Genomic DNA, 12,632 nt, shown 5'->3' with positions numbered 1-12,632 from the left:
GACTCTGAGCTGTTGGCACAGCTGCTTCGGATTCTGCGTCTCCCTCTCTGTCTGCCCCTCCACCACTCACGCCCTGTCTTTCCTCTCTCAAAAATAAACATTTAAAAAAAAATTTTCTTTTTTTGAGTATAAATGATACACCCATTCTGGAGGGCGACGTGGCATTGTGGAGTGGACGTACAGCACAGCAGCCGGCAACCTCACGGATTCAGGAGAGCCTTATACGGGTCCGGTCGGCAACGCGGTAGAGACGCTTGTTGCCACGGGTGGTAGCAGAGAGATGGATCAAGTGTGGCTGGTGCGCTCACCAGAGCCCCTGTGAAGTCTACACTCGCAGCGCAAAGTACCTAATTTCTCGGGATATGTACATACCCAGGGGCCTGTGTAAACCCAGTTACACCGGGTGCCAGATCCCATGGGGAAGGAGGGGACTAGAACAGCCGGGATGAAGGGAAAAAACAAGAAGGCAGAATAAAACCAGAGTGAGGCCTCCCCCAAGCTCTCTGATAATATTTCACGGACCAAATATTAGCAAGGTTTGTGCACTTAACGTTCCTCCCCGCAAAGTAAAATTTACTCTATGTTTCTTAAAAGAAGAAGGAATGTCCATAATTATATCAAAGTAAAAGTGTTTAAAGGGAAAGGAAGAGCCTTTTTTGAAAATTGGTTTTAAAAGGAAGGTTTGTAAGAGGTGAAGACTTGTTATCAGTGGTAAAATTTTCATAGCAACAGGGAGGTTTTAAGCTTTTACCGGGGTTTGTAAATGGTTCAACTGTGTCCTCACAGCTTCTGCCAAAGACATTTTACCTTCTCCAGTGAGGAGCTTGAAGTCTACAACAGGGACAAAACTGGAGTAGAAAAGAGCCCTTCTTTCTGTCCACCTCTTTCAAAGTCAAGTTTATAGTTAATTCTCCCTTTACTCCAAACTGTCACATAGTCTAAAACTCTAATTTGGGCCCATGCTTTAGATTTAATGCCCCTTTTCCTAGACAATTTTTCATCTTTCCTTCCTCCTCGAACTACCCTTTGGGGAAGTATTAGAAGTCAAATACTAACCAGGACGCAGGAAAAGAGATCTTAGAAAGGTCAGAAGCCAAGCAGGCTGGATCCTAGGGGTGGATTCGAGTATCTTTCTGCGACTGGTCCTCTCACCCCCGCCAAAACCAAAGCCGAATCCTGCTGTGTGATGCCTAGAGTCACTGCCGTCAGAATCGTGATCTTTGATTATGTTCTGTTTTATACCGTCCGTAGTTGAGATCAGTGAAACATGGGCCCCTTACTCTTTGTAGTAACTCCCATCCCTTCCCAATTTAATCAGCACCTACCAGTTGGGTCGCTGGTCAGTTAAATAGTGCTCTGCTAAAGCACTGTTTCTCGTTCCTAGCGTACACAGTTAAAATACTGGCATCCTGAGTGGATCTCTGAAAAAATTACAATGTGTTTTGTTAGCAATTTCTTGAGTGTTGTGAAGAATTACTATGACATTTGTCATGGCCACAGTACTATTGCTGATATTTCCGAGCTGTCTGTTATCCCTTAGAGGAAGAAAGAATGAAGTTCCCCACCTTAAGCCACTTATCAGTTTTTCTCTCGTGATAAAAGCCTCCAGAGCAAATCAGGAAACCAACTTGGCATCTTTTGTATTTTAACGTATTTTAAACACTTGAAGATACTAAAAAATTTATTCTGGATAGTTCCCCAAAGAATAAAAAATTAAAGGGATGCCTGAGTGGCTCAGTCGGTTGAGCATCTGACTCTTGGTTTCAGCTCAGGTCATGATTCCAGGGTCGTGGGATCGAGCCCCATGTCATGCTCCGTGCTGAGTGTGGAGCCTGCTTGGGATTCTCTCTCTCTCTCTCTCTCTCTCTCTCTCTCTCTCTCTCTCTCTCTCCCCCTCTCTCCCTCTCTCCCTCTCTCCCTCTCTCCCTCCCCACGCCCCCTCCTCTGCCTCTCCCCTGTTCGCACATGCTCTCTCTAAAATTAAAATAATAAAATAAAATACAAAGCAAAAACTTAAGAGTAAAAATTGGTATACAGGAGAAACATTGAGCAAGGTTTTATATGATATTCACAAATTAGGTGCTTGTATTTTTATCACAGGCATTGAGGCCCCTGGCCTTGACCTAACTATGTGTCACATGGTTTGGGGTTTTTTAAGGAGCATATTCTACATGTTTTGGAATGATCAGACCTTGCGAGATGACAGAATCAGACACATCAGCTTGAATTTTAACTCTGCCATTAACTGTATATCCATGAGCAACTGATTATTTTCTCTGAGTCTCAAGGAAATATTATCCGTCTTTACGGGGGTATTATCTCCATTAAATGAGATGAGGTATATGAATTATTGGCATAATGTCTGTTGGGGGCTCAGTCCACACAGGATCAATTTTAGAGTTAATACAGAGGTAGTCTGTGTTCTGCTTGGAATCGCGTCAGACCCCAGTGCTGCTTTGAAGCCTTTGTGGTGTATAAATCACATATTGAGAAGAGAAGAATTTATTTTTAGCTTAAATTTTAAAGCTTTGAATGGTCCCTTTAGTTTTTTAATAAGATAAGTTAGTTTCATAAAGACTACTTTATAAACAGGATTGCATTGGCACTTGCATATTATTGGAACATAGAATAAAGTTCTTACTAGTTTAAACCAGTCACAAATATAAAAAAGAGTCAAATTTGTTTTTAAAAATAAATATATTCTAAATGCTTACTCTACTCCAGCCCTGTTTGAAAGGCTTTATGTTCATGTGTTCACACCATGAAGTAGATACTTTTATTGAACCTATTTTATAGAATGAGAAGAGCAAGACACAAGGTGTTAAATAGTTTATTAATTACTCTGGAGAGGTAATTTGAAGAGGAGAGGCATGTTCCAGATCACTGAAGTCTGTGTTGACTTACCACCAGATAGAACAGATAAGACTTCGAGAACTTTACTGGATTTGCCATAAGAAGTTTCCGGCTGCCATCTTTCTCTCTCTAGAATAGTGTGTGTGTGTGTGTGTATTTGTCCACTGAAGGGTAGGTAGGTAATACCACCTGCTTCCATAGGAGGAAACAGATTTGTTAAGCATATTGTTGGTTCTTGGTCCCAGAAAGTAAAATACTTGTTTTGTAGCAGGGACGAGAATTTTCAGTTACTCTTTGTTCTTCCAAAGAAGGTATAAAAGCATATGAAATTTCTGTTTTTGTAAAGGTATAAATATGTGACATTTCACTTAACTCTTTGCTGAAGGATAATTTGAAGAATGTGTAAAAATCCTGACCCAAACTTTGTGAGCAAAAAGAAAAAAAAAAGCCACAGTTTTTAGGTTTTCAAATGTCATTCAAGAACGATTATTTAACTTCTTATATTATTTTTTAGCATCACTTAGCTCAGTATTGCCTAATAAAAATATTTGAAAAGCGTAAATTACAGAAAGATATGGGAAATGAAAATGATTCATCCCACTTACATTTAGAATATTTTCTAGGAGCTCGTGTGGGGCCCAGGGAGTCACATTATGGAAATCCTTTAAGTAATTGGTGTTCTTAATAATTGGTGTATATATATATTTTTTATCAATTTGTTTTGCAGCGCAAGACTCATCAGTTTTTTGTCAAATCTTTTACGACGCCTACCAGATGTCACCAGTGCACCTCTCTGATGGTGGGTCTGATAAGACAGGGCTGTTCCTGTGAAGGTAAGAACAAACCGATTGACTTTAGAGTCCTAACATTGACTCCCTAAATTGTAATCGAATAACTTTATTCCCCTTAAAAGGTATATGAATATAACAGGAATACAGGTAATAAACTGAGCACCTTGGAGAAACTAGATAGACAGCCCCTAGGAACCTCTTCCAGGGGAGATCTATTTAAATGTGTCTCATTCATCTTTGTTTCATTATTTGGATGAATTTGAGGTCCTGGAGCGTGAGAGAAGACGTGACAGTTTCCTTGAATCTGTTCATTTAATTGTGACCTTGTTTAATGAGAGAACTCATTCTTAAAAAGTACGTAGTTCGGTGTCTTTTCAGAAGTACTAAATGTGTGCCACTTTGGCTCAAAAGATACTTTTTCCCAGTATTTGTAGCAGCAGTCTTCCCCACCACTCACTGATTCATTGATCCATCCATCACATGTTCATGAGATACCTGTTGCACACTTCTAGGCACTGGGGATGTAGTCGTGGGCAGGAGAAAAGACAGAGCCTGCCCTCGGGGAGCTCACATTCTGAGAAATGAACGATCAGGGGTCATTGAAACCGAAAACAAAGTGTATTTGTCTGGACACCACTTTACTTTCCCCAAGACTTCTAAGATGAAAATGATTTAAATGTATTGGGACACATTATATTTGTTTGGGAATAGTGCAGGAAAATACCTTCTTTAACCAAATGAGATTTCTCACTTTAACGGTGCCTTCTATCTCATTTACTGGTGTATCTTATGAAAAAGATAAGAAAATAGTTGCTAATGTTAATTCTAGTATTAGTTTCCATGTCTTAGCCCTTAGGGCTGGAAGGGACTTTGCGGGGAAGGTCATCAGTCCACATGAGATGCAGGTGTTCCCCTTGTAGAATGTGCTTGGACCTGGTCTGTATCTGGTCACTTTGGATAGTGGGGAATTCAGAGCATCTTAAGGCAGCACATTCTATGTGTGGGTAGCTCAGAAGATCCAGACCGTATCATCTCAGCTGGTCTTTGAGATGCATCGGTGTAGAGCCAAAGAAAATGGTCTGGGTTAAAAAGTAGATTTGAGAGTTAGCACAAAGTGATGAATGGAAATGGGGTTTTCCAGGAAAAAAAGCACAGTTTGAAAAGGGAACAGATATGAGGACAGAACCTTAGGAAACAGAGTTCAGGGGAGGTCAAAGGCAAAGATAGCAAAGCCGTCTGAGAAAGGAATAGCCCATGTCCTTGACCAGGAAGGTGTGATGGATGCCAAAGGAGAGAATCTGTGCAGTTGTTAAGCCTTGTCTCATTTTGGAGTTAGCCAACATTTCAAAATGTCCTTTCAAAATCTGTCGGAGAGAATCCCAGACAGCTACCTGGCTTTAGGTGCCTTACCATTTCTTAGGCACCAGTCATTTGCAATAACATAGAAGGGAGTTTTGAGACCTCCCCAGACTCCCTTCTAGAGTCTCAGGTCAGGAAACTGTGCCTGTCTTCCCCGCAGACCCCTAGAACTCTGCCCTGTGCACTGTGGGGACACGTTAAGTTAGACCCTGCCCAGGCTTTCGTAAATGTGGTGACAGCCTCCGAAGAGTCCTGTCATTTTCATTTCTTCCTGGTTGATTGAAGTTAGTTCCTGTAAAGGACAGTTATTTTATTGTTTCCGCTGCTGTTGGGAGGTGAGATTTTTGCCCGTTAGTCTAACCAATTGTTAGACGCTCCACTTACAAGTGAAGGAGACGTCTTATGGAAATGTGGTGTTGTTGACAGTCTGCTAGTTCATCTGCTTCTTAGGGGGTTCATAATGCCCATCAGCGGTATAATCTGTTTTCCCGTGTGCGTGTACTCCTATGATGCTGTCTCTCCGTCTCCGCTCTTACTCTTTCCCGAATATTCTCCAGAACCCACCCTCACGGTAGGAGTTGTCTAAATACGTATTCTTAGTTTGTAGACCCCTCCAACAAGCTTGTTTCTTTTAAATATTTTACCTTTTAATCCTCACCCAACCAAGTCTCAGTGAAAATTATGCATTCATTTTTTGTTTACCTTATTTCTTCAAGTCTCGGGTTTATCACGGGAGTATCAGATAGAGGTGTCATGGTGGTGTTGGTAGTTGCGGTTGGCTGGCCCTGAGCCCGACTGCCTGGGTTTGAATTCCAGCAGTGCCACTCACGAGTCCTGTGACCCAGGGCAAGTCACTCGTAGATTGTTACAGAAAAATTAAATGTACCCAATAAAGTTAACCATTATTATGATCGTAGCCCTGGTTTACGTAGCTATGATGATATTACCAACTCCTGAATCTTACACTTAATTGGTGCCTTTTAAAATCATTGAACAATTTCATTTTCAAAAAGAGGGACTGGTAAAGTTTGCAGGTATTTTAGAGATGCCACGTAATTTCATGTCCATCAGTGGCCCTTGCAAGAGAAATTTCAAGGCAGATAGCAAGTTGGAGTGAGATAAAGAGTAAGAGAGCACTCCAGAAACTACTTTTTGGAATTAGAAGTTTAAATCAACTGTTGTATTCACAAGCTTAGATGTTTTTTTCTGTGTGTTTGTTTCTCTTGATTAACACAGAACAGTAATACGTACAAATATTTACTATTTCTCATTGAAGTTCTTATTGGTAAGCAAGTGAATCTACTCCTCAAAAGGCAGAGCAGTTACTTAAAGCCACAGACAAAAACTCACCTAATGTGGCAACTTGCATGTGATGAGTGCTCAGTGTATTTTCTTCTTGTAAAAAGTGAATTTCTATTGAATATTGTGGGTTTTTTTCCCCCTCTTTCGAAAGTGTGTGGATTCTCGTGTCATATAACGTGTGTAAACAAAGCTCCAACTGTGTGTCCGGTCCCTCCTGAGCAGACAAAAGGTCCTCTGGGGATAGATCCACAGAAGGGAATAGGAACAGCATATGAAGGTCATGTCAGGGTAAGTATGATCAGGTTGGATTTAGATTAATCTCTTGAAGTTGATTAATGACTGGAAAACTAAGTCCAGTTGCCTGACAGACCTACCACTTGACAGAAAATTGGGCAAACAAAATTCATGTAATAATTGGGCAAACAAAATTCATGTAATAATTTTATTTCATCCAGTGTGATTTGAAAACAAAAACCTGGCCTTCACTTGGAAATAAATTCCAGAATGTCTTAGAATTTTCTGTACTGCTCCTGAGTTGTAACGAAATCTCCATAAAGGAGTCTTCAACACTTGGTCTTGCTGGAGATCATAGCGTATGTTATGAAGGGTGAGCTATTAGCAGGGTGTATTCTTACTCGTAATCTTGAACAATGTTTTTAAGTGTCAGCTGCATTTGATTTTACACCCAAATTTGACTTTTATGCTATTTAGAAATGCATGAATTATTTTTAAGATTGTATTTTTAAGTAACCTCTACACCCAGTGTGGGGTTGGAACTCACAACCCTGAGATCAAGAGTCACATGCTCTACTGACTGAGCCAGTAGATGCCCCCCCCAACATGAATGTTATTTTAATGAATTACAAGTGAAATTTAAAATGGTACCATTAAAAATTTTTTCGGAATCAAAAGTCATTCAGTATTTGAGGAATGTTTTCTTATGTTTTTCTCGAGTTATTAATGGTATATGTGTTCATCTGCACTTCACCAACCAGAGTGGCAGACTTTGAACACACAGACGTTATCTCTAGGCTTTCATCCTGCAGTTTTGTAGGTAATTAAAGGGATATGATTGACGTTTTAGTTTGAAATGTTTTTGTCTGTCTGTCTATCTGTCTAAGATCCCTAAGCCAGCAGGAGTGAAGAAAGGATGGCAAAGAGCATTGGCTGTGGTTTGTGACTTTAAGCTCTTCCTGTACGATGTTGCTGAAGGAAAAGCGTCCCAGCCCAGTGTTGTTGTCAGTCAGGTGATTGACATGAGGTGAGCTTTTGAAAGTGAAGATATTTGTATCTTTTGCACCGGAAGAATAAGAAAGTATCTGATTGTTCATCTAATTATATTGCCATATTTTTATCTAATTCTAATTTCATGTTAATATTCTAATTTACTGATATTGCTAGAGTAATATAATTAGAAATAAGAAGCAAAGTATAGTTATAGGACGGGTTGATGTATGTGTGTTGAGTGAGCTGGGGATAGGGCATCAGGGAAAAGAACCGAATGTTTGAATCCAAAAGCCCAGCGTAAAGATGGCTTGGGTAACAAAGGGCTAACACGTAGTGTTTCAGTCACCGCCTGAAGGCGTGGAGCATGATTCGAACGTGAGGAAAGGGAGTAGAAATGTCAAAATCAGACAGGCTCTCAGACTGTGTAACCAGCTGGTAAACATTTGAATGAGTATACCTCTTGAATGTTTCCGGTCTCTTCTTCATGGTTTTTCCCCTGCCCCGTGGAGCGCTCTCCTTTGCCTCTTCTTCTAGCTCCCAGGCTCCCCTCGGGTGACTTAGTACCCCCAAGTACTCCGTGCTGAAGACTCCCACAGGGGCCTCCGCCCAGCTCTTTCTCCAGTGTTCAGAACGGTTTCCGGCTCTGGCGCACACTGGCGTTTCATACGAGCACCTCAGCCACGCTGTCTTTCCTCCAGATAAGGAATATGAAGAGGTGGCCAGGAAAGTCCCACAGAGACTGCCAAGGGACTAGGCGCAGGAAGGATAAGAAGAGTCAAAGACAAGACTAGGGCACCAAGTCTTTAAGACCAAGAGGAGGATGATACCAGGAACCCAGTTAAGGAAATCACGAGGAATAGATAACTGTGGAGGAATTCTGTCTCAGGCGTCGACAGAACAGTGAGATGTCAGATAAGCTGTGTTGTGGGCACTTGAGATGTATTGCGGGAGGCAAGAGGGTCCAGTGTTCTGGAGACTCTGGAGACCTTCCCGGGTTCAAGTCCTCCTTCCCCATGTACACGTTCTGGCCTGGCAACTGTAGCCAGCAGCCGTTCCTAGCTCTTGTATAATTACCCCTGTTAAGTTACTCCTGACAAGTTACTTCGGGCAGTATCCATTACAATGAGGGAAAAGCCAAATGGTTTTAAAAATTCAGTTTGGACATTTTGTGCGAGTAGCTTTTGAGGATTGCTTCGTGTGTGTTCTATGGATATACCTACCGAACACCACACACATACACATATGCTGACTTCTAATGTTTTACTTTTCCTTCAGGGATGAGGAATTTTCTGTGAGTTCAGTCTTGGCCTCTGATGTAATTCATGCAAGTCGGAAAGATATACCCTGTATATTTAGAGTAAGTATGCGTGCTGTAATTTGATCACTGAATTACGTGTTCTTAGTGAATATATATCTCGTCCCTCCGTATAGATCATAAGCCTAACTAGGAATAGGACCCAATTCCTGAATGTGTTTCATATCACCCAGTGCTTGAATGTATAGACAATTAGTGCTAAGTAAATATTTCATTAGTAAAAGACCTGAGGAAAGCCTGAATATTTGGCTTCTAAAATAGGTTTTACCTTGGGCGATATTTTTGAGCCACAATTCAATTTTCAAATAAATACGCAACATAGAAAACCAAACAAGTGTGAGGTTTCTCAAGTTTTTGAAAAACAGACGTTTCTTTTAAAATCTCATTTAAAAAACTAATGTTTTTATTTCTATTGCTTTGTAATTAACTACTCCAAAACTTAATGGCTTAAGCCAGTAATGGTTTATTTTTTACCATTCTCTCTGTCAGCTATACGGTTTGAGTGGTGTCAGCTCAGATTACTCACATGAGCTCATCTGGGGCTGGAATATCCAAAATGACCTTGCCCCCATACCTGGGGCCTTGCTGCTGGCTGTTTGCTAGGTGATCTCTGAGAACTTTCTCCATGCGGTCGGTCTCTCATTCGGTCACTGGCTGAGCTCTACATGGCTGGCCTCCAAGAGGACAAAAGAAGCTTCCAGAACTTTTGAGGACCAGGCCTAAGACAGGCATAATAACTCTTGTGCGTTTTGTTGGTCAGAGTACGTCATGAGGCCAGCCTGGATTTAAGGGGAGGGACAATAGACGGCACAGCTTGATGAGAAAAATGCAATTCCATAGGAAGAATTGTTGGGAACCATCTCTGGAGGCTGCCTGCCCTCCCACAGGGCCATCTTGAATTGGCGGATTAAGACAATAGAGGTTTAGGGGCGCCTGGGTGGCTCAGTTGGTTGAGCGTCCAGCTCTTGGTTTCAGCTCAGGTCATGATCTGATGGTGAGATCGAGCTCCACGTCGGGCTCTGCACTTAACAGTGTGGAGCCTGCTTGGGATTCTGTCTCTCTCTCTCTCTCTCTCTCTCTCTCTCTCTCTCTCTGCTTCTCCCCAGCTCATGCTCCCTCTCAAAATAAGTAAATAAACATAAAAAAAAAAAAGACTACTGCCCTAACGTTATGCCCACTACTCAGTGTTTGTTTATGAATATGGTATCTAAGGACGGTCACCAGGGGAGCCTAGGGAGGCCCAGTTGCCTGTAGCTGGTTCACACAGTTGGAGTTGACTGTCACTGCTGCTTAAATCACATGTATGTGAAATTCAAATCTGCTCTGATTGTAAGTGCTATTTGTACAATGCTAAATCTTCATTTAAATACGAACACAAGTGATCTGATCTTCCCTAAGATTCTGTGCGTTATGAAGTGGCAAAGAACGTTAAGTTTATTTCTGACTTTTAAAAAGAAGTTGAGAACCAGTATGGTGGGTAGTGTGCGTGAGGGGGACGCGGGACCCGGTCTGGTGGGGCGTCTGTGGGGACAGTACATCCCTGCATCACAGTTCCCTCAGATGTACGCTCAGGATCCAGTAGGGTACCTGCCTCAGTGCTCATGCAGGGCTTTGAGCAGTGCTCACGCTTAACCCAGTAAATGTCAGGTGCTGTTGATCTAGGAATATGGGTGATGCATTTCTTAGTGGTGGCACTCAGCACGTCATAGCAAAGAAAATAAAAATAGTTATTAACGTTTAAAATGGTACCTGCTGTAACTAAGTAAATGATAGAGAGAGAGAGAAAGGTATCTGCTACCTTTGCTTTGTCATGAATCTTAATGCTAAGACTAGTTATTCTTCTGATTAGGAAAAGCTGCACTCTGGAAGGGATCATTTGGTGAGTGTTCACCTTGTTGGCCAGAGCTAAACAAAGTAGCATCGGCACGAAACCTGCTTGAAGCGTGTCTGTTTTCTAACACAGGCTGATTAAACTGTCCTAGGTCACAGCCTCCCAGCTCTCGGCGTCAGACAGCAGGTGTTCGGTCCTGATGCTCGCGGAGAGCGAGAGCGAGAGGAACAGGTGGGTGGGCGTGCTCAGCGAGCTGCACAAGATTTTGAAGAAAAACAAGTTCCGAGACCGCTCAGTCTACGTCCCCAAGGAGGCTTATGACAGCACTCTGCCGCTCATTAAAACCACCCAGGCGGCTGCGATCATAGGTATGGACTGGCGCCGTGGACCGTGTTAGCATAGCTGTTGACCAGCCTACCCTGGGAGCAGGGCTGGCTTGCATCCAGGGATCCCCCGCGTCCAGCATGGCAGGCGCCGTGCCCCACACACGCAGTGAATGTCTGCTGAGTGAGTACACGAGAAAGTACACGAGGAGAAGTGCTTTCCGAGTGCGTTTTCTTCTGGAAGAAAGAGTGCTAAAGATGAACCTGTGAACGATCTGTTTTCTGCTGTGCGACTTAGAACCAACTATTTAACTGCTTAAAGCATAAGTTTCCTGGGTAGGATGCAGCTTCCGATGACCTCGCAGAAGTTAGGAGGTTTCGGTAACGTGGGGCCCGTGACAGGATGCCCTGCATAGCAAATGCCCTCAAGAGAGAGCAGTTTCTGGGTCTGGAGGTTTAAATTTCTGTCATGTTATTGGTACACATCCAACTCTTTGGTTACTTCCTAGTAAATAGTGAAAAGTTAATGAGTAGGGTCCAAATGCCTTCTGCAGTTTCTCCCTCCCAAAACAAGAAGTGGACCCAGGGCACTAGCAAACTAGATTTTTTCTCTTTTTTTCACCCTCTGTTGAATAAACGTTTACTTCTTTTTATAAGTATTGATACACTTTCTAATGATCTGTTAAAAAAGACATGAGGTAATATTTACTGCTATCATCTGAAAGGAAACTTAACAGTACACATTTTTATTCCTATTTTTAAGTTCCTTATTTGAGTGTTTTTGCACCAAATTTATTATCCATTTTGTTGTATTAGTTGTACACAGCTTTGCCTGTTAACAGTGTTTCGTACCTCGTGTCTTCTGTAGACCATGAAAGGATCGCGTTGGGAAATGAAGAAGGGTTATTTGTCGTGCACGTCACGAAAGATGGTAAGAGAAAACTTAATCATTGCGGAGTAACTTTCAACCCTATGTCGTTAGAAAAATTCTAATTTCTAGGAAGAGCGGGATTTGGTCTGATTTATTCTATAATTGAAATTTTCCAGACCTAATTTGATGTGTTGATAAATCAAAAGATAATTTTTGAACTTCTTTAATCCTCCCGAGTTCTTAAACTTTCAAGTGTGTGTTGTGTTTCTTGTGTCACTGATTGAGCACCAGTGCTCCACAAACAGCCTGCACGTCTCAGGACGGGACGTGAACGATACAGCCGGACTTTCTCATTGCTCTGTTAGTGTTAGAAGTAGCCGTCATTCAAGTGTGTGTTCACTGTTGGGAGATTTTCTCCCGCATTTAATACAAAAGAGTTTTTTTTTCCAGGGCCAAATTAAATACCAAGGGAAATAAAAAGGAACCAATTTATCAGTGTCCTATCTTTATATCAAGTGCGATCGTGGGAAGACAATGCATTTAAACTGCATTTGCCGCCCCTAGAATACGTTCAGTGAAATAAGTCTTCCCTCAGTTTCTAAAACAGGAGCGCCATGGTGAAGTTCCTGAGAATTTAGTGCCAGTAAAAAGGTTTTTCCTGGAGATGTGGCACGCTTATTCACACAGGGACCCTTTGCCTTACCTCACTGTGGGCGTGTGCTGTCACCTTGTAATGGGTATAATTATCTCCCTCTTTCTC

At 42.0% G+C, this 12,632-nt stretch overlaps 1 protein-coding gene across 17 annotated transcripts in view; it reads left to right on the top strand.

Moving 5' to 3' along the window:
• CDC42BPA (CDC42 binding protein kinase alpha) overlaps positions 1-12,632 on the top strand; it is a 321,754-nt gene that overhangs the window by 285,744 nt on the left and 23,378 nt on the right. For all 17 annotated transcript variants that reach the window (XM_043568805.1, XM_043568804.1, XM_043568800.1 and 14 more), the window contains 6 exons: positions 3,581-3,686; positions 6,457-6,593; positions 7,427-7,566; positions 8,808-8,889; positions 10,830-11,046; positions 11,870-11,932. In XM_043568805.1, the coding sequence (XP_043424740.1) occupies positions 3,581-3,686; positions 6,457-6,593; positions 7,427-7,566; positions 8,808-8,889; positions 10,830-11,046; positions 11,870-11,932 (745 nt within the window). The remainder of the gene's footprint in view (positions 1-3,580; positions 3,687-6,456; positions 6,594-7,426; positions 7,567-8,807; positions 8,890-10,829; positions 11,047-11,869; positions 11,933-12,632) is intronic.

The sequence above is a fragment of the Prionailurus bengalensis genome, chromosome E4 (genome assembly GCF_016509475.1).
Source record: "Prionailurus bengalensis isolate Pbe53 chromosome E4, Fcat_Pben_1.1_paternal_pri, whole genome shotgun sequence".
NCBI classification, from domain to species: Eukaryota; Metazoa; Chordata; class Mammalia; order Carnivora; family Felidae; genus Prionailurus; species Prionailurus bengalensis.
Note: the sequence above shows the minus strand (reverse complement) of the source record. Positions and strands in the feature narration are given on the sequence as shown.